Source organism: Dendroctonus ponderosae, unplaced genomic scaffold, assembly GCF_020466585.1.
Source record: "Dendroctonus ponderosae isolate FM_Combo_2020 unplaced genomic scaffold, Dpon_F_20191213v2 Dpon_F_20191213_7, whole genome shotgun sequence".
Taxonomy (NCBI): domain Eukaryota; kingdom Metazoa; phylum Arthropoda; class Insecta; order Coleoptera; family Curculionidae; genus Dendroctonus; species Dendroctonus ponderosae.
In genome coordinates, this window is record NW_026018916.1 from 12041991 (window position 1) to 12064311 (window position 22321).

Sequence of the window (22321 nt, forward strand, 5' to 3'; positions counted from 1 at the left end):
CAAATTATTACACAATTTTAAAAAATTCTTAATTTTTCTCTGGCAAAGTCACTTATTAAATCGTCAAAATCAAGCGATCGAAGCAAATCACCTTCAATGCTTGACCTTAAGCTTAACCAATGGAGCGATAGTTGAATATAGAAAAATTGAAAATAATACTTAGTTTTAGGCGAAAGTTTATTTTAAGTTTTTTGAAAAGACGACGGCGTTTCGCCTTTGTCTACAAAAACAAATGTGTGTGTTTCTTTATGATCTGTGCGAAAAGTGATGAACTATTATTACTATTAAAGATTAAAGAACTATTATTTTTATTAAAAATTTGGCAAGATAGGCTAGTCTTGACAGTTACATTATATATAATAATATGCGGTACTTAAAGGTACACTAATTTAATTCATTATTAATTAGACCTAAGAAACATATTAGAAATGTTTTAATTGACTTATAAATCATTTATTGAATGTTTTTAGCGTTCAAATTTCTTGACGAAAATTACACATGGCCATATCATCCTGCTAATCCGATTCCTGAAATATTTAATTCCGATTTGCATGCCAGAAATCTGGTAATAGAACAACTGCTGAAAACTGGTTATCGTCTGAACATTGTGTGTGTGATACAGCTTTATAAAAAAGCTTTGAAGCGAAAAGGAGGAATATGGCTTTTCGGTAAGATATTTAATGTTTCTATTCGCAAGTTATAAGCATAGATTTTAATGTCTGTTTTAGATGTTAAACCGTTTATTGAACCAATGGTTACATCAGTGATCAATAACGGGAAACCAGGACAGCTGAAACAAATTTTTGCAGAGATCGATATGTTTTGCAATCACTTACAAAAGCTAACTTTGCGAGCTTTTCTTATTAGTATATACTCTTTCTTAAAAAAGACTGATTGTTTTAAGTTATTTGAAATATGCGTAGCAAGAGATGTATATAATCAAATTACAAATGGTGATGTGAGTACTGCTTATAATTTTATTGAATTACTGATTACTTGAATTAAATAATTTGATAATATTTAATATATAACCATTCAACATTTATAGGCTTTGGAGCATTTAATCGAAATCAAAACAATTATGCTTCCGTGTGAAATTGAACTTATAATCCTTTATTACTTCTATCAATTGAGGGAAATAAGGAATCTCCCGCCCGGATCTGAGCCTCTTACATTTAACATTACATTACCAGGTAAGTTTTTCGTATTTACTATGGACTTAAGTATATTCCCACATAAAGTTTTTATTCTGTATTATGCAAAATTGAGAAGTGCATATCGCCAAATGCGTTTATCAGAAATGAGAATAAGAAATCTACTATAAAACAATGGTAATTAGTAATAATATACCTAGCCTTATAACGTTTTTATATTAAATGACTGCAAAAAATCGTTCCCGCAATCAACTTTTTACGATCATCAATTTTCAGGTACCAATTTGAACTGTAAATATCTTCCAGTTCTCAACGTGAATAGAAGTGTTAAGCAGATTGTTGAAAATATAAAAAGCGTTGTACAATCTAAATGTTCAATAGAGGCCAAGCAAGTGAATTCCAATGTTGTAGTGATAGAGAAAAATGATCTTATACAGTTCCTCGAAAACGCACAGGGATGTGGTATGTGACAACGTTTTCCCGACAATTATATTTGTAATAAAATTATAATTTGGATAGATTTGTTAAAAAATGTTGGATAATTTTTAATTTAACGTACAAATTTTAGAATAACTTTTGTGTTTGGACCAAGTAATTTAGTGTGAGTGCAGAAAAAATATTAGTTTTATATCGGCAAATTAATATGCAAAATGTTGGTAGGTCTACAGACATAATAGTGATGGTCACAGTTAATCGATTATACTTAGTATTGTAAATAAACAAATAGCATACATTAATCGCATTTTGCGACTACCTTTGATTTCATTTTGGTATTGAAATTTAGTTGTATGTTATTTGAGTGAAAGGATTATTCATTCTTTATACACGTTGTTATGTTTGCAACATAGTTTTAAGTAATCTTTAAAATCACAGCAAATGTTTATGCAACGTTTCTAAAGCCATCATTTCAGGAACTTTGTCAATGTATTTTGAAGCTCCTGTATTTAGCGCCCACAGTCGTAAGCTTAAGCATGGACATAAAAATATTTTTTAAACGCTTATCTAATTAGAATCTCAAGTATTTTTTTAAACATTGCCATATGGGTAAAAAACAGTCATTACTATAAAAGCGAGCATTTTCTAAAATTGTCTCTATTTTGCAAATCCTTTGATCTTTCTTGCATTATTGAGTCAATAAACAAAGGAGCGTTTTAAAAAATACTATTATGTGACGTGTCAACCTCATTTTAATATTGATAAACCACCAATTTATGAATTGGTATTTCTTGTGATATAATAGTTTTCTAAACTTACATGATTTTGTATGAAAATTAATGAGTATTGTTTTTGTTTTTTTATCCATCATTTATTTTCAGCCGGACAATATAACGTTCAACAAGGGATATTGGGTTAAATGGTTAAATTTAAGTTTCTATAGCAAAGTGAAATTCACTAATATTATAAAATAAATTAGGAATATGCGAGTGAAACAAACAAAGCAGAGCCTTTAATATTAGGCCAAGCTGTATAGCATTTTTGCGTGACAAAAAGACTAGTAGCAAACCAATTGTGCGATGATAAAGAAGATAATGAGAATATGAATAGGTATGTGTTTTCCACTAGCATTTCTGGTCCATATGTTAGTTATTAACAATTTCTTGCGAAAAAACTAGTTTTTTGTTTATAACTTTGAAACTAATGGAGCAATCGGAATGCCCCAACGAGATTATTTGTCGAGAATAATAATACCTACAAATTTTCTCATCTTTGCTCGAGCGCCTCAATCAGATAATTAGTTTCTGAGGAATTTAGGAAAAACCGGAATACAGTTGCAATTTATAATGCAATTTCTGGGGAAATGTATCTTAAAGTATTAAATACTGGAATTCAACCCTAAATAAATAATGTAGAGCGGGACATTTTATGGTACCAACAAGATGGTGCGCCCCTCACAGCACCAATGCTGTTTCCATAAAACTTTTGGAAATTTTTGAAATCGTTGGTTTGCCAATAACGGTCCCTTTCAATGGCCACCTAGGTCACCTGACCTAACGCCTATGGATTTTTATCTTTGGGGTCGAATTAAAGATCTTATTTATGATACACCATTAACAAACAATGAAGATTGCATTGCAAGGGTGCGAAATGCCTTCAACTCTCTTTCCCCTGAAGAGATTCCAAGAGCTACAAATGGAGCTGTGACAAGGCGTGTTCAACAATGCCTTGCATCTAACAGACAACATTTTGAACATTTATTGTGATTAAAAATTAAATAAATAATAAAAAAAAATTGTAAATTGATAGTTTTTTGAAAATAACTATGAAACTGAGCCCTTTTATAAACTTGTCTTAATTTTTGAATTACCGGTACATTTTAAATACCTATAACTTGGCCTATATATGTATTAAAAAGAACCTTTGTTGAAGGCTGCTTCAACTTAGGAGTGAGAATTGCATTCGCTTGATTTCAAGTGGGCTCACTGCAATTTAAGTGTGTCAGAAGTTATAATGATAAATACCGAAATAAACTTTGAAAGTTGGTTTGAATGGTGTAATGAAATGAGAGGGGAAAATCGGGAATTTTACCACGAAATACAGATTTGTAATGAAATATATTTGACATTTACAATAAATTATTGTACTAAGTGGCAAGTGTATGCGCTTTAAACAATCAAATTTTTAAAATAGGAAATTTTACAGTTGAAAACTGAAACATTAAAATAGTGTCTTAATAATCAATAATATAATAAATTTTGTAATATAATTTAAAATGAGAATACCCCATAAAATTATGCTGTATGTTTGATATCTCTTACCTTAACTCATCTATTTTCACATAAATCATAGGTTTTTTTAAAGTATTCTATATGCCATCAATTTCTACTGTTATTACCCATATTAAGTGCACATTTTTATAAAGTGTTCCCATTTTGAGCCGCGGTGTACAACGATTGATAGTGTGGGTATTAAAAATATGTATGTAACACTTAAATTTCCACTCATACAATTCCTTATAGTACAATTTAATTTACACCATTTAGAGCAATCTCTACAATAGATATTTTAGGAAAAGAAAAACAACGATATTGAGAAGATGCACGTTTTCTGCAAAGGGATCACTTCTTCTAATTAATTTATAGTGGATTGAGATATAAATAGATACATACAGTAAAAAACATGTACAAACTGAGCCTTTTGGTCGGACACCTTTCTATGACCCAAACAAATTGAGATATTTCGCCCTGGTAAGCCCAAATTTTCATAGAAATCCCTCTAGATATTCAGATATTCTTTCTGAAAAGTACTTCGAGTGTTATTGTTTTAAATTGTGTAGGATTTTACGTATTTTTATTCATTTACCAACCCTGGCAGGTTGAAATTTTACAAAGTCAAATAAATAGAACAGTAGATGCTATTTTTCAGAATACGTCGTATATTCAGGGACATTTGCTCGAATCAGAGATTCATCTTATTGAAACATATCACAGTCAATTTCCATAAGATTCCATTAATTTATTTAGGCCATTGAGGAGCAACATTTAAACCGAAGCGCCACGTGCATTTTCCAATATTAAAGTTCATGCAAATATCATTTCAACCTACGTATCAGCAGACACTATCAATTTTATTGCCTAATTATGTACAGGGATGATTTGTAATTTAACTACCTACGTCCAAATCGGTTTTTCAGTAGAGATAGTGTCTTCGCCATTAGCGGAGCTTTCTTGGGTTTTATATGAGAACTGCTGCTGCTACCTAAGGAGATCAACGCTAATGTTAACACGTATGCAAAGCGTATGTTTATATTTAAATTGTTCAAAGCTCAAGTAAAACTGTCTAAAATCAAAGTTAAACTTACTCCTTTCAACTGCCGATCTACTAGGATTTGGTACCGCAATTTTAGATGCTTCTCCAGATTTTGCGAGTTGATTTAGTCTTTCCGTTGGCGTTTGCGATGGTTTCTTGATATCAATTACGAGACCATTTTTCACCTAAAACAAAGTAAAATATTAGTTTATTAAATTTGGCGCAGCACCTCGTAATATATCATATCATATAATGGGTGATTCAAAATTGGCGTCATTCTTCTGCAAGTGTTGTCTGGGGGTGTTTTGAAAGTACACAAAAAATAGCAAAAAGAATGAATTGTAATTAAAAACTTTAGATATATTTGCAAAAAACTATATCAGAAGGATGGCAACAATGTTTTTCAAGGTAATTTGCCTAATTAACATTATGTAAAAAACTGATGCTTCTTAATTATTAAAAATTCCGGTAACCTTGGAAAAATAGAGTGACAATAAGATAGAGAAGGATAAAGGTAAATTCAACAGGGTTCGTTTTATGTGGAACGTACTTTTCCGAAATGTCAACATTGTTATCATAACCTCGAATTGATGTGTACACTACGCAAATAAAGAAACATTTCAATCTTTAACTGCAAACATAAGGCATCTATGATCATCTTATTATGCACTTTTCTCGAGCAGCGTCTCGTATTCGGTTAATTAACTCCTGCTCAATCTGTACCGGTGTTCAGTAAGCTATTGGTTTAATGTGTTCGTGTGCTGTGCGTATCTAACAAAAAACATCATTACCGCTTTGACTTTTCGTCAAAAAATTGTAGAAGATAACTTTTTTAATATAAAAAATGTTCGTAGTTTGATGCAAATAGCGTAATATTTGCAATATATATAATTGTAAACTGCTGCAACACAAATACAGGAAATATTTCTTCTCACTGATCCGTTTTTTGTAGGATTACAGATTTAAAATTCAGAATTGGCATTATCCTTAAATAAACCAGATAATTTCAACGTGAATACATTCATTGCTCGAGATAGTTTTTAGATAATTTTGAATTTAAGATTGACATCGAATGGAAGAAAATTGCAATTTATTGCAGTGAAGATACTGTTATATTATTATACTGTTATATTTTTATAAGAACAAAAGTTTGTTGAAGATACAATAGGGTGTTTTCACTTTTTTTAAATGTTGATATATAGAAAGTAGTTATGGCAAACATTACACTGATATATTTTTTTCCCTATCCCGATTGTGACGTAGCAGGTCATATCAACAAAGCGTCTCGTGTTTATTTTGTTGTTTTCGCAGCTTTGTTTTATTATTTAAGTTGTTATTATCATTATTTCATTGATTATTATTATTATCTTGCATAATGGAAAATAGTGACATGTATGGATCACAAGGAATTTGGTTTCTTATTTGGACGAATATAAGTTTCTAAATATTTCAAAAATTGGCAATTTGTGAGTGTCTCTACCTCTAAAGGGTTTTTTCGATTACCACTAATGTTACAACATAAAAAGGGTGATAAATTGAGCAATGAGGTTTTGAACCAACGAAATTCTAATTCAAAATGTTGCACGCCATGGAAAGTAATGAACGATCATTTGATTTGATCAAATTTACGTAAGTAAAAACTGCTTTTAAAGTTTTAATTAGAATAATAATTAATATAAAAATTGAAGCGAATTGAGATTTTTTTACATTTTTATATTTGTATAAACATTTACAGTGTAATATACCGTTTCCAATAACACTTTTGTTTCACTTATCATTTTTATAAAAAAAAAATTGTTTTTTTGATTTTTTTCCGATCTGGCATCAGTGGTTGAAACAGTTCAATAGACGAATAAGTATTCAATTAAAATAACGATTAATCTGAGCTAAATAATGCATCACAATGAACAATATTTAAATTAAATTTGAGAAGTGCTTTGCTTTCTTAATCTATAGTGAAATAAATTGTTTGGATTTCATGCATTAACAATCAATATACCAACACAATATTAACACGCTCACCGTCGTACTAGGCATGTATTTCTTAGGATCGCGTTAATTGGATGTAGAACACGTTTTAAAAGATTGAAGCAACAAATACACGCCAAATAACAAAACATTATGTGCATACTTGCAGTTCGCCTTTTACAGTATGCTTTGAATTACTCACCTTGTTAAAATAAGAAACCCACAATAGTTATTAAAATTATAAATACCTGTTTTCTGGCGATGTTCCTTGGCGGTTTGACTACGCTGTCTACATAAGCCAATTTAGTCTGTCTAACTGGTATAGACTTATCTTGACTCTGTTTTATATTGGCAGTTAAAGCCTTCAGCTTGGCTTCCCGTTCATCTAAGCATCGCAAGTACATTTCACGCCAAGACTCCAACTCTTCTCGTTTTTTGTTTCTAAATTCCTTAAATAAAAAAGTTATATTCCAAGACAATTAAAAATAATCGCAATTTACTTTTTGGCAGTGCAATTGCCACAATTCATCAGTATCTTCAATTAAATATGGATTATGGAACTCTAGCATGTATAACTGATTTGGATTCGCCTTCTCCAATATGGGCTTCAGAATTGAATACGGAACACCGCCTGTATACTCCAAAGCTGTAACAAGTCACTTTTAACATACAACACTTTAGCGTTACAAATCACTCAGTACCATCTAAATTATCCTGTAAAATTCTACTGCACAGATCAAACAGTGTGGGAACCTTCGTAAAACCAGCCTTGTTGCCCGAATACACTTTAGTTCTAAAAATTACAAGATATATTAAAATACACATTTTATTATTAAAATTACGAATTTAGCAAATATACGTTGTAAGTTAATTGACTTCCTACATAAAACATTAATTCAAATATAGCAAACAAATCAAATTGGTTGCAGTTAATTAAAGTAATTGTTAAAATTTCATAATAAAACAGTACTTATATTTCTTAAGGACAAACAATAGGAAATATTCCATCAAGACTGATCAAGATAATACAATTTAAAAAAATGCAACAAAACATTCAACAGTATATTGTTCAATGTTCCTACCTACCTCTGATGTTTCGCAGTTATAACTCTACTAAATGCTTCATCATCCATATACATTGGCCTACTACTTTCGAGTGTTACTCCCAAAGGTCTATAATTTGGTGTAATCGATGGAAGTAAACTGGACATATTGATATCTAGTGGATCTAAGCCAGCTGGGTCTTTTAATAGATTTGGTATCTGTAATAAAGTACACCTTGAGGATGTTCAATTAGTCAATTGAGTTACCAATGATTTACCTCTCCATTAGTCTTAAAACTGGGGCTCTCACTAATCGGTTTACTACCCCTTGCAGTCTTATCCTCTCTTGGAACACTGGAAGTTTTCTTTGAGGAGGATGGTATCGTTTCGTCGTTTGCAGAACTTTTCTTTTTACTTTTACTGTATACTGGGGCTTCCAGCATACCCAACACATCTGCAAAACTTGTCCCTGAACCGGAATCGATGCCATCCAACAGCTTCTTTGGTATCTTGTTAGATTTTGACTCGGCAGATTTATCTTTAATTGTTTCGCTCACAATTTTTTTATCCTTTGATTGTTTATACGGCTCCTTTTGTTTTTCATCCTTAACACTGTGCTTGTCTCGATCCTTTTTACTTGAAGATGAATGGTCATGAGAGCGTCTCGAGTCGTTAGTGTCGGAGCTAGTTTTACACTTTTTACTTTCTCTACTAGAAGACTCCTCTCTACTTCTTTTCCTGGTTGTTTCACTTTTGTCATCCTTCTTTTCTTTGTGGGGTTTTTCCTGATTAGAATCATTTTTCTTATTATCTTCACTTTTGCCCGATTTTGTTGATGATCTATGAGAGCCGCGATCCTTTGACTTGTCTTGTCCTCTTACGGATTCTCTGTGCTCGGACTTCTTATGATCCGAACTACTTGACTTTGACTCAGGTTCTCTACTTTTTTCTGATGTATGTTTGGATTTACTTGATTCGCTCTTCGAATTGTGATGTCTTAAACGTGTCTCATCGTTCTTGGAAGTAGATTGTTTAATATATTTATCTGGTTTTTCCTTATGTTTTAGAGCTGTGCCATCTGCATCTGAGCTATCTGAGTAATTATTTTTAAATTTTTTCTTGCTATCCTGAATTTTAGAGTATTCAGAACTTGCACCATTACTTTTACTTTGCTTTTCATTCCTAGAATCGTTTGATTTTTTATGGCTGTAACCATCCGAATCAGAGTCATTTGAAGAATGGCGTTTTCTATTATGATTTTTATCGCTGTCGTCTTCATCACTAGAAGAACTTCCACTACTGTCGCTAGAAGAATTATCACTAGACCCAGAAGTTGAACGTGCATGCGAACTTTCGCTCTGTGTTCTCCTTGAACTTGACTGATTAGAACTATCAGAATCGTCAGATTCAGACTCACTGGACTTATCACTGTACTTCGAATGGTTCTGTTTGACCTCAGTTTTTATGACTTTGTTTCTCTTTGATGCAATCTCCGAGTCAGACGGGCTACTTTTATAATTATGTCTTTTGTGGCTTTTGTCTTCACTGTTAGTTGCTTTAGATTCACAATGTCTACTGCTTTGGCTATCACCATGCGAACTCTTAGATTTACTATGATTAGACGAGTGATAACGTTTGTCATCGTCACATTTAGTTTCTCTAGTAGCTCTTTGGGGAGATTCTTGAACTGGAACTACAACAACAATCTACATTAATTTTCAAATGTGTGCCGGGTGCTACAGTTCTAAACAATCCAGTAAATCGGCAGGCACTTAATGAGTTTTGGAAAAAATTGTAATCGGTTAGTTTGGCAAGCGTTGTCCTTCAGATTCCTTTTTTTTATCAAAGGCCCCATTTTTTATTGCCATTATAAATAGTAAACATTCAAATCAATTCAATCTACGTTAAATGCTTTTAATTGTGTTATTGATTTTTACGTACTGAACACTACTTAACATTAAAATAACTAAACAAATTACAAATATATTTCTTACCAGCATCTATTTTTTCTACTTTAATTGACTTAAGCTCATTCTGCTCCTTTTCCTCCTCTTCTTCACCTTTCACCATAAACTTCCACTTATCCACCAAATTTCTGGCCTGTTCACCCACAGTGCCTGTAAAAAATATTACACCTATATTTTCTTTCTTATTGACGAAAGTTATTATCACATAAATGTGTAACTTGTTACTTTGATTTTTCTGTTACGTATGTTTTTGAATAGGTATATAAAATGTACTTAATATTTACCTTCAAATTTTTTTAAGCCATTCACAGTTCTCCCAACCCCAGTTTCTTCTAGATGCCAAACTCTGATTGGAAGTAAAGACAATTTTCCAATGGCATGAAGCAACTGAAAGAGGAAATGTTCTACTCAGTTTTTATAAAGTATGCCTGAAAGTTATTGAACTAGGACAATGTACCTAGACCAAATATGGTATGGGTGAAAACCTTGGAACCGGTCATTACAAATTTCCTTGGTAGGTGGGATCGAACAGACTGATTAAGTTTAAGTATTTTGTTCTGATTTCGAGGAAGCTTACATAAATATGCGAAACGTCGACAAATGTAGATAGCAACAACAATTTAAGGGATCAACTGGCATTGCTTATAAACCTAGCTAAATGAAACTAGTAATTAAAATGCACGTCCTCAAGCGTATGTCCAAGTTACACCAACAACATATGAGGTATCGAAATAACAAATGACTCCTCCATTTCGAAATATGGTTACAGTAGAAAGTAACCTTTACCTTTTCACTTTTGCCTGTTTTCGTGTTCCTTTCCAAACTCTCCTGATAGTGTTTAATGGCTTTTAACATCTTATCATCCGCTTCGCCCATTGTAGTTTTACCTAAGTTTCTCTAATCGACAATAAGAGCCTTTCTAGAGTATCAGTCAGCAGCTGGCTGAGTGTTCTTTAGAAAAATTTAAAGCATTTTCCACATGCACATTTATCAAGCAACGTAACTTTTGTATTCACATCAAAAAGCTTCAACCCTCAGCCTTAACATGATAAATACTTAAGTTTCATGAGCTGAAATTCACTTTTTCAGCAATATTGGTCAGTTTCAATGATGTTTTACTTGTACGTACTTGATAACAGTTCTCAATTCTCAAACAGAGACAAATACTTGTCTCTGTCTCAAATGACAAACAGAACGTGAACAGACCAAATGACTTTTTGATCAACTTTGACACTTGTCAGCTGACAAACTCGCAAGAGTGACACAACCTAACCTACATGCGATATATTCAACAAATGCACTAAAAAATGGAATTTAAAATGGTTTTGCCTTTAATCTGTAGTGTTTAGCATATAAAATTTGAATTATTACTCCACTTTCCCGGCCCTTCATTTTGTATTTTGCTATTTGCCAAATTTTTTCTCCTCCAAAGTGAAGTGAATCGCTGCAAATTTCACACCATACGACATAACCTACTTATTTTGACAATAAATAAATTTCAAAAATAAACTTTATATTTACAAATTAAGGATGTTTAATTAATTAATTAACAAACAATGGACACACATGAAGAATATTATCAGCAAGTATGTAAGAATTTCTTATGTGGTCAGTATTTGGTAGTGGAGCAATATTTCAGCTGCAAGTAATCAATCAGTTATTGGAACAAACTCCGGAAGGTCAGGAGAAAAATGAACTCAAAGGATTAAAGGAAAACATAGAGGAACTTCTGGCTTTAACAAACCCATCACCTTCTACTGACGATGAACAGAATAATGCTGTTCAGCAAGATAGAGAGGCTGAGAGCATTCCAACGAATGAGGCTCTTGATGATGAATATGCACGGTTTATGGTATATTTTTTTTATATTTATCATATTTTGTTTAATTTCTGGTTGCTGCACGGGAAAGCTGGGGAAAGGGAAACGTTTCGACCAAATTTATGGTCGCAGATGACAATTGAAAACTATTCATTTCCAATTTAAAACGCAGCTCCTTTTAAGTGAATAAACTGCTTAACAAAATAAACGTTACACATACATTTTTAAACTAAATAAATTCTGATCGTCTAGAGCGATTAGGTTTCTGTTTGAAGTGTTATTGAGCCCCCCTTGTTTTCGTTAGTCAATGTTTTGGTCAAAAAATGCAAAATTTTGCAAGGTTTTCTTGCTCGTAGTTGGACAAAAAAGTATGTTTTGGGTCTCAACACCAAAAGTTTAAAGATAAACCAATTAGCTCGAAACGGTTTTTGAATTTCGTAAAATGTAAAATATTTACAGGGTGGTCTCAAAAAATCAGCAGTGTCTTATCTCAGTGCCCTTTTTATCATGTACGTACCGGACACCCTGTATAAGTATCTCATTTTTATCTCAGTATGATTCGATATTCGCATTCTTACAATGCAATACGATTATGAAAACAATTCAATGATTGAAACAATCAGTTACCTGTATATATACCTGTATAATACTTAGTTGATCTATGAAAACAACAATTTTTAGGCTGAAGTATCTGAAGAAGGGAGAGTTGATATATCCAACGCAACTGAAGACTCTCAAGTTTTAGAAACCACCAATCCAAATCATAACAATAATTATTTTAAAGACCTCGAAGGCAAGAAATTTAGAGCTCCGCACCATCATCATTGGGGACAGTTAACTTATCATAATGCCATGGTTTGTTCAGTCCCAGATGAAATTTCGAATCCTGATGATTTACAGGTAAAATTTTGATTGTTTTCTTTTCCATTCTTAGGAAGCACAAGACAGTTTGAACTCTGTAGTAGACGTGATATTGCTGTTTTGGAACATCAGCTACCAAAGTTATTGAAAGTATTACATTAAAACTAGTAATGCTATTACAAATTAGCTTTTTCTTGCAGGTGAAAGTGTTGTTCTTAAACCCGACCCACACAGAAATGTTACCCTGTCCGTATTATTTCGACTGTGAAAAAGATTGTCGTTTCAGTGATGAGCAATGCAGATTTTCACATGGAGAGCTCGTTGCGTATTCAAGCTTACAAGACTATATTGAACCAAAATTTGAACACTTAATCGTTGGAAGCGCCATTCTGGCTAAACAGGCTGATGATCTGTGGTACAGGTAAGACAAGGTTTATATGAAAAGAAGTTAATGTAGTCGATTTGATTCATGTATATTTCACAAATTGTAGAGCTAAAATTACAAAGATTTTAGAAGAAAAATGTTTAGTTAGATTTGATTCAAAGAGTGTAAATAACGATGCATCTGAGGAAATTGCATTCAAGCATATTCTCCCACTGGAAAACTATGAAAATGGCGACAGTGATGATGGTAAACTGAATTGACAAACGCATATTACTAATAAAACTGATTAAATGAAATTATTTAAATCCGCATATACTCGGTGTAATCTTAATCGAGTTTCTCTTTGCAGTGATCGAAGAGAGTGAAGATGAAGAGAATTTGTTTGAAAAGGCTCAAACGCGCCAACAAATAATTGATAGAAGTTTAATGCAAACCCCAGGGCCAGCTCGATTAGGTGATTGGGAAAAATATACTAAGGTTTGAATAACATGATTGAACCTCTAAATCCCTACTACTACCAACATGGTTTCTGTTTAGGGCATTGGATCCAGGCTGATGCAAAAAATGGGGTACATAGTGGGTACGGGATTGGGAAAGGAAGCAGAGGGAATTGTAAACCCCGTTTCAATCGTAATATTGCCTCAAGGAAAATCACTTGGTAATTCGCTATTCTATGGGATGAATATATTTATTACTAACTGCCAAATCAAACAGATTTCTGTATGAACTTAAAAGAGGAGCGAAACAATCCAGAATTGTTTCATGCCGATCAGCAACGTGTGAAATCGAGGAAGTTCGGCCAAAATTCAGGTCGCCGACGAGTGAAAGCTAAAATAAATCCAGAATTATTGGAGCTAGAAGGTTATATTGAATGGCATTTTCAAAGTGGAAAGGTTTGTAGGATTTAATTTTAATTTCGCTTTTGTGTGATATTAACGTAGAAGTTTATTTACTGTTCAGCGATTTAATGAATTTGATTTTAGAAGGTTATTGAAGAGAAGGAAAGTTCAGTGTTAAGGGATAAATTGAAAACTGCTTTGGACAAAGCAGTCAACGTTGCAAGTTTTATGTTGGATGAACGGATAAAAACGATCACATTGTATGTAATTTAAATTGTTCTATTTGTTTGTTTAAAATCCACGGGAATTTTAGTGATCTGGAAGAGTTGAAAATTCAAATACGGCAGTTGGAAGATAAACATCAAGAACCCAAATCTCTGTATAAAAAGTTGTCAGGCAAGGAAACCGATTTGAAGCGGCTGAATATTTTTAGAAGATTAGTTCAAAGTGAACTGGACAGACGAAAGAACAATAAAGAAATGGCCGTATTTTAAGTAGATAATTGGTAAGTTGCTGCTGTTTCAAAATGTTCAATGGTGCAATTTACAAAATTGCCGTATGTATTAGTGAATTGCTGGAACTTATTTAATGATATGCTTATGAAAAATGTTGTTTCAGAAAATATCTGTATCCTTTTACTGGATCATTCCCAACAATTCTTAAAAATCGTAGCAGTTGTTAGTACCTAAAATAATCGGTTCGTAATTTAGTAAATAAGTAAATCAATGTTCCTTTTTTGGTATTCTGTTTTCTAATGACGCTGTTAAAATTACGATAATATTAAATAAACTTTTGGTAACTATCTTTGCTTAAACAGAACGGGTGAGTCCATATAGAATTAATGGTCAAAATCTGTAATTGCTATTCGGAATAATCACTTGTTCTCAATAGCTGTGAAGACCTAATGGGCTGAATTGGTTGATTGATTGTATGATTTGTTTTTTATACAAATTTTGCAAACGTAGGGCGCATTTAAAAATAAAATGCAGACAGATTTTACACAAAGAACCGAATAAAAAATATATATATTTTGTTATTATATATATAAATTGTGAGTCAAAGAATCAGGCAATTTTCCAGAATTTTTCAAAACCGCGTTCGGTTTTTGTGGCTGTTTTTGTTTAGGTTTCGCAGGTCAAAGTTTAGCATTTATTTTCTCTGTAACTTGCAAAGTAAGAAAGCCATTTTTCGATGCATCTTGTAGAGCAACGTTTGTTCTATAGTAGAAGAAAGTTTCGATTTTCAGTCATCATCAGTCAATTTTTGACACGTTTTGGTTTACGTTTGGTTTACTAGGTTTTTTTGCAAGCCGGGGTGTCGTATTTATTCATTCAGGAACTAACAAAGTGAAAGCGTAGATTTTGTATGTATTTTGCAGAGCAAAGTATGTTCTACAAGTGCCAAATAKTTCGATTCTTAGCCATCGTCAAGCAATTTTCAAGAATTTTTTGAACTTGCCACTGATTTTTGTCGTGGTTTTTGCAGGCCGAAGTTTTTGTTTTCGCCTTYATTTTCTCTATAATTTGCAACGGGAGACAGTGAATTTTGGGTGAATTTTTAAGGGCAAATTCGCATAAATAAGTGAAGGAAGTTTGGATTTTCAGTCATAATCAGGCAATTTTTGACAATTTTCCGAAATTGCGTTTAGTGTACGAAGTTGGTTTTGCAGGCCGGATGTTGGCATTTATTTATTTATTTTTATTTTATTCATTCATTCAAGAACTAACTTCKTGAGAGAGTCGGTTTTGCACGCAATTTGTAGGCCAACATTTTTTCTACAAGGATTAAAATCTTCGATTTTCTGTGATCATGCGATAATGTTGAATACTTTTTCAAMTATGGATGTAGTTTTCGCGTATATTTCTGATGAAATATACCTGATGCTCGCAGTTTGGGAWTTATTTCCCCAGTAATTTACGAAGCTAAAAAATCACTTTTGAATCACATTTATAGGGTAAAGTCGGCTCTTTAAGTAAGAAATAGGTTTTGTATTTCGAACKTGTTTACACATGCCGTAGTTYGACAGATATTTAGTCGAAAACTTTTGTATGTATTTTGTTGAGCAAAGTCTGTTAAAAATGGCAAAAGTTTCCTTAAGGCATCATTAAGTCATATTCAAATTATTTTTTTAAATTGCGATATAATTTTGTGGCTTTTAGGCAGTCGAAAGTTAGTTAAATAGACAAAAAAATCCACTGATAAATATTTTTGCCCCGAAGTTTTTCCAGATAGGTACATAATAATAGCAAAAAAATTAATTAAAAAATTATGAATAAGTGATAAATGCCTACACGTAAATAATTTTACCCGTTCAAACGGTGACAATGACTTCAGAACATTACTTGTGGGCCTAGGTAACATTTTTCTTGTCATTTAAAATTATTACTTTGATGTGTTAAAATATCCGCTTTATTAGTTCCAAATTGAATTCGGTGATAACGAAACTCAAAGAAAAAATGTCGAAGGCAGAACGAGTTGCGATGGGCGACTATTGGACCAGTACAATTGAAAAAGAAGGTGCTCTTAGATCGTTATGGTTTAGAAAAAATGAGGAAAGATTAAACGAAATAGCGAACAAAATTCCATCTAGAAAAGTTAATGAAGACATTAAAGAAAAAATAAAGCAGGTAGGGGAATTTTAATTGAAAAAATCTAAGGAAATTGCTGATTCACCCACAGGAGCGAATTGCAACTTTCCAAAACATCAAAAAATTTCCTAGGATTAAAACTGAAGAAGTGGTGCCCGTTTTTGAAGGAAACCTTCAAGACATTATGAAGCCCGTAGATCCTGCAGTTAAGAAGTTGATTTATACAGGGAGCAATCAAGATGGTCGCGTCAATTATTTGCATCAAAGAGTTAAATTGTTACCGGAAGACAGGTTGCTGATGGTACAGGATAACAATGTAACTCAATAATCGGTTTAGGTACTATTTTCCAGAGTGCAATAGTTGGGAGTATGGCTGGAAAATGTGGGATGATGTGAAAAACATTAAGAAAACTGGTTTTGGCCGACAACAAATAATTAAAGACTCGTTTTACAGAAGAAAAGGCGTGGAAAGGGACCCTGATTGGTATAAGGAGCCGGCTCATATCAGCCCGACTTTTTGCAATACTTGCCACTGATCTGGTTTGTCGCAAATAGAGGAAAACACATCCTAACATTCAACAGTAAAACATTATTATGATTAATATAAATACGCGTTGAACAGAATTTGTTTTATTCATATATTTATTAAAAGTGTTATTTAATAAATAGCGTCGGCGAAAAATCTAGCTTTTGATACATGATAAACATAATGTTTATTGTAGTCTATATATAAAAATCTTGGTTTTATTACATCAACACAATACTGTGTTGATGATAAAAAATAAAACTTGCTTAATTTGTTACTTCTTTTCTAACTCAAAAGTGTCATAGTAATTAATAATTTCTGAAACTACGGGAAATCCCTAATAAAGGAATAGAAACAGACTTTAAGGCTACATACACACTATGCGGGTAGGCGTGATGCCGTCCGGTTGACCGAATGCAATAAAAATGTATGTTATTTTACGGAACAACAGGGTTTCTATCCACATTAGAGGTGTGATAAACCGTTATTTTTCTGCAACGGGTTACACCGTTCCAGTTTCACCTTGGTAATAGATTTCAACATGCGGTTCCAAAAGGAACATGTTTCTTTTTACATTTTTCATTAAAAATGCAGAATGAGGATAGTAGAAATAGTGATATATAATGATTTACTTTATTAAAAACATAATTCTTAACATTGGTAAACTTAAAATAAAATATTCTAAAATCAAAAGTAAAACATGGGTCAGAAGTAACTACTTAAAGAACAAAAAAGCGGATAATAATAAAACGTTTTTTAAACCATTTATCACAAAGAATAACACACGACCATAGATAAAGACTGAAAAAACACGGATTGGTATTTTTGCTAACATAAGTTTATTATGTTTCAAAGTAATTAATATTTGCGATACGAATTAGAAAAGACTCTCGGTCTTGTGTACGTTGCAGCAGACATTTTCCCATCTTTACAAACTTCCAGGATACTTTTAAACACTGGAAATTGTATTAAATATTATACAATTTCATATTGTATTTCATAGCATATTAAATAATATATAAAAATCTTGTTTTTATTACATCAACACAATACAGTGTTGATGATAAAAAATAAAACTTGCTTAATTTGTTACTTCTTTTCCAATTCAATAGTGGCATAGTATTTAATAATTTCTGAAACTACAGAAAATCCCTAATAAAGGAATAGAAACAGACTTTAAGGCTCCATACACATTATGCGAGAAGCCGTGATGCGGTCCGCCGTCCGGTTGACCAAATGCAATAAAAATGATGTTATTTTACGCAACAATAGAGTTTCTAGCCACACTAGAGGTGTGATAAACGGGTATTTTTCTGTAAGGGGTTACAACGTTCCAGTTTCACCTTGGTAATAGGTTTCAAAATGCGGTTCCAAATCGAACATGTTACTTTTTAAATTTTTCATTAAAAATGCAGAATGATGAGGATAGTAGAAATAGTGATGATATATAATGATTTCCTTTATTAAAAACATAATTCGTAACAGTGGTAAACTTATAATAAAATATTCTAAAATCAAAAGCAAAACATGGGTCAGAAGTAACTACTTAACGAACAAAAAAACTGATATCCAGAATATCCAGTAGTTTGTAAATTAATTTCGACAGATCAACTTTTTACCGAGCATTATTTGAATTTAAGGATTGGTATTTTTGCTAACATAAGTTTATTATGTTTCGAAGTAAATAATATTTGCGATATGAATTAGAAAAGTCTCACGGTCTTGTGTACGTTGCAGCAGAGATTTTCCCATCTTTCCAAACTTCCAGGATACTTTTAAACACTGGAAATTGTATTAAATATTTTATACTTTTTTACCTGAAACAATTTAAATTATTAACAACAGTGACGTTACAAGCAGTAGATAACCCAAAAAAAGAATTGTATGTTTGAATTACTTGATTTAATTATCAATTATCATATTATTACTTATACTTATTATAACTGACAATGAATTAAGCAATATTTGAATTAATAATGGCAAATTTGCGGTTAAAAACAAAAAATGTTAACTAGTAGCTAATGTCATCCTAAGTTCGAGAGAAGACAAACAACATCAATCTGACTGACATTTCTATTTAGAGTTTTCCGGTAGTATGGTGGTAAAAGTGCAAACATGGCGGATGACAAAGATGTGGAGAAAACGATCGCCGAAGATTTGGTTGTTACCAAATATAAAATGGCTGGAGAGATCGTGAATAGTGAGTTTTAGGCCGCAGATTTATTTATTAAAGTTATCAGTTAAACAAAACCCCCGGGCAAGGCTCAGTACAGCTACTTAAGGTGTCTAGTCCATATGGAGTGCGTGTTTAGCGGTTAAAATGCCATGTGGTTTTCAGAACTTTAGAAATTCACTTAGGTTCTAATGCTTTTGCAAAAACCTCTTTGCATTGGAATACAATCAGTCCGGTGCACATCAAAGTCATTTTTCGGTTTGATTAGGAACCATTCCGAAAGCTTAAAACAGGTTTTAGTTCCAGTAGGAGGGAATAAGGAAGCGATCCAATTCTCACCTTCATTAATTCTTTAGTTAGTTCATTGCCATTCAGTGTCTAAATAAATTAATTTCGGGCCTTTCAACCATCATTGCTTTGCAGGGATACTGAAATTGGTAATTGCAAAATGTGTGCCAGGAGCGTCAGTAAAAGCTGTCTGTCTATATGGGGACGAGCTTTTAACCGAAGAAACCGGCAAAGTCTTTAAGAAAGACAAAGACTTAAAGAAAGGCATTGCATTTCCAACATGTGTCTCTGTGAATAATTGTATTTGTCATTTTTCCCCGGTGCCTAGTGAACCCGACTGTGTCTTAAAAGCTGGAGATGTTGCTAAAATGTAAGCCATACCGACTAGCTAATATATTATATCAAATCGTTCTTACATAGATGATGTTATAAAGCTTTCAATTAATCGTACAGAATCATAGCTGATCAGAGAAATGCTATTCCGAAACACATTGGCCAAATAAATCCAACTCATTGCCATAAATATCATCAATATTTGGGACTGATTCTACAAATTGTATAGACAAAAGGTTACAAAATTCAACCACTTCAGTTTCAACCTTTGAGACTTCTTGATTGCATGTGAGTCGGTATGCAAGCATTTGCGCGCAAACCTTAATTCCAATAATTTTTTATTGCCATGGACCCGGGAATATGATTTTGCAAGAAACCTCGTTGCTAATAATGTAAAAGTTCCGCATTAAAATGCCCAAGGAAAAAAACAAGAATTGCTATGGAAAACCCATTTATGATACTGAGGTTGAAATAATTTCGCCAGTGTATTTCATACCGTCAAATCACCGCTTTACCATACAAATGTGCTTAAACTCTCTTGTTTTTTCAGCGATTTGGGAGCACATGTCGATGGCTTTATTGCCGTAGTTGCCCATACGATTATCGTGGGAGCTAATCCAGTTGAAAAAATCACTGGTAATACACAAACTGCTTCTTTCTGTAGTGGATATATTAAAACCAGTATTTTTGTTCAGGCAGGAAAGCTGATGTTATTCTGGCAGCTCACTATGCCTCGCAAGCAGCCTTGAGATTGCTTAAGCCGGGCAATGACACCTATGCAATCACTGAAGCTGTTCAAAAAGCAGCTGAAGCTTTCAAGTGCAAACCAGTCGAAGGGATGTTGAGTCATCAGCTGAAACAGTTCAAGATTGATTGTGAAAAAACCATCATTCAGGTAGTTAAACGGAAGAAGAAGTCCTGATCGATTCTATTTATCCAGTTTGTTGCTCATCGTAGAACCCAAACGATGCCCAGAAAAAAGAGCATGAAAAGTTTGAACTGGATAAACATGAAGTGTATGCTATGGATGTCATAGTCAGTACAGGAGAAGGTGTGGGCAAAGAAACTGAAACCAGAGTGTCCATATACAAGAAAACCGATGAAACCTATCAGCTGAAGCTTAAGGCATCCAGGATGTTTTATACGGAGGTAACTAAAGTGCCTAAAAATCCGAATTTTTCTATTCACACAGTAAAATCTTCCAGGTTAGAACAAAACACGGAAATATGCCGTTCAATCTTAGATACTTTGAGGATGAGACCAAGGCAAAGATGGGGGTGAATGAATGTGTGAAGAATAAGCTCGTGGAACCTTTTCAAGTGTTATACGAAAAGCCTAGTAAGTCTGTTTAATTTTCAACGCCTATTGTAGGAAATAATTCGATAATACAGAGTGTCTCTGTAACGAGCCTCGTCATTGAAACCTCGGAAACCACAAACGGTCGCTTAATTGAGGCAAAGTTGAGCATTTTTGGTCTTTGTCTAATGCCGTTTTCAAACTTGGGAAGTTCATCTACTTCTGAAGAAATCAACTCATCAACTTGTTCGTCACGTTTTAGTTAAAACTGTTTTGATATAATGATGATTATCTATTTTTTCCAATTGATCCTTCTGAAGTCTTTGAGGAAAATCTTATACTGAACAAAATGTAAATCATTTAGGAAATTATTGTTTTTTTTTAATTGACAATATAATAATTTCTGTTTTTAGGTGAAGTAGTAGCTCAGTTCAAGTTCACTGTGCTACTTATGCCTAATGGCCCGCACAAGATAACGGGTGAGAGAGATACACTGAAATTGCGTAGTGCTTTTTTAACTGGTTATTCAATGTAGGGTTGCCTGTGGAGCTGGAATCATACGAATCTGAGCATTCAATAACAGATGCTGATCTAAAATCACTGCTGAACAGCTCCGCCAACCCGAAAGCGGCCAAGAAGAAGAAGAAGAAATCCGAAAGCAATTCCTCTGAGCCCCAGCCCATGGAGTGCGAAGTCTTCGAGATTTAGAATGACGTAATATTATTTTAACTGCCTTTTTCTATGACTTCATCAATTTTTATTTTCATTTTAACTGTTCTCTGACTTGCAATGTATCAAGTGGATTGAAGAAACCATCTCAGCTCTGGTCACAATTAAATTTTCCTCAATGAGGTGCATAATATGGAAAAGATACTGCCTCAAAAGTATGTTAGAAAATATTTTTCTAAAATTACCAATTAATTAAGCAGCTGAAACATGATTTTATTGTCTTAACATTTTGCTGTAACTTGCATAAGTAAAACCTACATTGGAATAAAATTTTCTAATTTTTTTAAAGAGTTTGATACTTAAAAGTTATGTTTTATTTCTGTGGTTTTTGATTTATCTGCTGGCGATTCTGGTAGGAAAACGTCGAGATACTTACTATATCCTTAGATAATAAATAACAATTGCAGAGTATTGAACTATTTAAGAAATAGAATATTTACTGTGACAAGTCAAATTGATGTAACAACTTCGTTTTAAATAAAATGAATTTAGTAGTTTGCGATGAATTAATTGTAGTTTTATTTCTTTCTTTATAACAGCGTAAGGAATGCCGGGGTTTCGGTCCGAGTGCAATTTCGTTGATTGGCTTCAACGACGTCAGCAAG

At 33.0% G+C, this 22321-nt stretch overlaps 5 protein-coding genes across 9 annotated transcripts in view; 4 read left to right on the forward strand and 1 right to left on the reverse strand.

Annotated features, from left to right (window-relative positions):
• Positions 1-2429, forward strand: part of LOC109538449 — a gene marked incomplete in the record, with an annotated part of 16575 nt that extends 14146 nt beyond the window's left edge. Inside the window, 4 exon segments of the mRNA XM_048668545.1 lie at positions 471-668; positions 729-958; positions 1049-1193; positions 1431-2429. Of these exon segments, the coding sequence (XP_048524502.1) occupies positions 471-668; positions 729-958; positions 1049-1193; positions 1431-1624 (767 nt within the window).
• A 1258-nt stretch (positions 2430-3687) lies between these two features.
• Positions 3688-11062, reverse strand: LOC109538446 (transcription elongation factor B polypeptide 3). 2 transcript variants are annotated; one of them, XM_048668547.1, is made up of 11 exons: positions 11009-11033; positions 10666-10949; positions 10164-10266; positions 9907-10029; positions 8191-9605; positions 7956-8131; positions 7571-7662; positions 7370-7515; positions 7118-7318; positions 4954-5086; positions 3688-4850 (listed from the first exon to the last, which is right to left on the reverse strand). In XM_048668547.1, exons 2-11 carry the CDS (start codon positions 10753-10755, stop codon positions 4759-4761), a joined length of 2571 nt encoding a protein of 856 aa, XP_048524504.1. In that variant the 5' UTR covers positions 10756-10949; positions 11009-11033; the 3' UTR covers positions 3688-4758. The 2 variants fall into 2 exon arrangements, with proteins under 2 accessions (XP_048524504.1, XP_019761243.2); XM_019905684.2 differs by having other exon boundaries at positions 10666-11062.
• A 29-nt stretch (positions 11063-11091) lies between these two features.
• On the forward strand, positions 11092-16992 carry LOC109538447 (zinc finger CCCH-type with G patch domain-containing protein). 4 transcript variants are annotated; one of them, XM_019905686.2, is made up of 13 exons: positions 11092-11465; positions 11519-11731; positions 12380-12598; positions 12760-12980; positions 13051-13190; positions 13294-13421; positions 13482-13602; positions 13659-13837; positions 13928-14043; positions 14097-14288; positions 14402-16410; positions 16463-16662; positions 16709-16992. In XM_019905686.2, exons 1-10 carry the CDS (start codon positions 11436-11438, stop codon positions 14275-14277), a joined length of 1548 nt encoding a protein of 515 aa, XP_019761245.2. In that variant the 5' UTR covers positions 11092-11435; the 3' UTR covers positions 14278-14288; positions 14402-16410; positions 16463-16662; positions 16709-16992. The 4 variants fall into 4 exon arrangements, with proteins under 4 accessions (XP_019761245.2, XP_048524505.1, XP_048524506.1 ...); XM_048668548.1 differs by having other exon boundaries at positions 16723-16992; XM_048668549.1 differs by having other exon boundaries at positions 16504-16662.
• LOC109538405 (protein ATP6V1FNB) lies at positions 16240-16907 on the forward strand. The gene is made up of 3 exons (XM_019905625.2): positions 16240-16410; positions 16463-16662; positions 16709-16907. Exons 1-3 carry the CDS (start codon positions 16240-16242, stop codon positions 16905-16907), a joined length of 570 nt encoding a protein of 189 aa, XP_019761184.1.
• A 1973-nt stretch (positions 16993-18965) lies between the features above and the next one.
• Positions 18966-22222, forward strand: LOC109538450 (proliferation-associated protein 2G4). The gene is made up of 8 exons (XM_019905693.2): positions 18966-19097; positions 19494-19728; positions 20242-20327; positions 20387-20586; positions 20649-20840; positions 20897-21029; positions 21401-21466; positions 21523-22222. Exons 1-8 carry the CDS (start codon positions 19013-19015, stop codon positions 21693-21695), a joined length of 1170 nt encoding a protein of 389 aa, XP_019761252.2. The 5' UTR covers positions 18966-19012; the 3' UTR covers positions 21696-22222.
• The last annotated feature ends 99 nt before the right edge of the window (positions 22223-22321 follow it).

What these genes read in the sequence shown, in the direction of transcription:
- LOC109538446 (XM_019905684.2), bottom strand. Translation starts at nt 10,755, where the DNA reads ATGGGCGAAGCGGATGATAAGATGTTAAAAGCCATTAAACACTATCAG. An exon ending in TGGCTTAAAAAAATTTGAAG is followed by an intron (nt 10,030 to 10,163) that starts GTAAATATTAAG and finishes TATTTTTTACAG; the next exon opens with GCACTGTGGGTGAACAGGCC. An exon ending in GTTTTAAGACTAATGGAGAG is followed by an intron (nt 8,132 to 8,190) that starts GTAAATCATTGG and finishes ACTTTATTACAG; the next exon opens with ATACCAAATCTATTAAAAGA.
- LOC109538447 (XM_019905686.2), top strand. Translation starts at nt 11,436, where the DNA reads ATGGACACACATGAAGAATATTATCAGCAA. An exon ending in ATGAAGAATATTATCAGCAA is followed by an intron (nt 11,466 to 11,518) that starts GTATGTAAGAAT and finishes GCAATATTTCAG; the next exon opens with CTGCAAGTAATCAATCAGTT. An exon ending in CGAATCCTGATGATTTACAG is followed by an intron (nt 12,599 to 12,759) that starts GTAAAATTTTGA and finishes TTTTTCTTGCAG; the next exon opens with GTGAAAGTGTTGTTCTTAAA.
- LOC109538405 (XM_019905625.2), top strand. Translation starts at nt 16,240, where the DNA reads ATGTCGAAGGCAGAACGAGTTGCGATGGGCGACTATTGGACCAGTACA. An exon ending in TTAAAGAAAAAATAAAGCAG is followed by an intron (nt 16,411 to 16,462) that starts GTAGGGGAATTT and finishes ATTCACCCACAG; the next exon opens with GAGCGAATTGCAACTTTCCA. An exon ending in AAATTGTTACCGGAAGACAG is followed by an intron (nt 16,663 to 16,708) that starts GTTGCTGATGGT and finishes TAATCGGTTTAG; the next exon opens with GTACTATTTTCCAGAGTGCA.
- LOC109538450 (XM_019905693.2), top strand. Translation starts at nt 19,013, where the DNA reads ATGGCGGATGACAAAGATGTGGAGAAAACGATCGCCGAAGATTTGGTT. An exon ending in TCCAGTTGAAAAAATCACTG is followed by an intron (nt 20,328 to 20,386) that starts GTAATACACAAA and finishes ATTTTTGTTCAG; the next exon opens with GCAGGAAAGCTGATGTTATT. An exon ending in GTGAAAAAACCATCATTCAG is followed by an intron (nt 20,587 to 20,648) that starts GTAGTTAAACGG and finishes TGCTCATCGTAG; the next exon opens with AACCCAAACGATGCCCAGAA.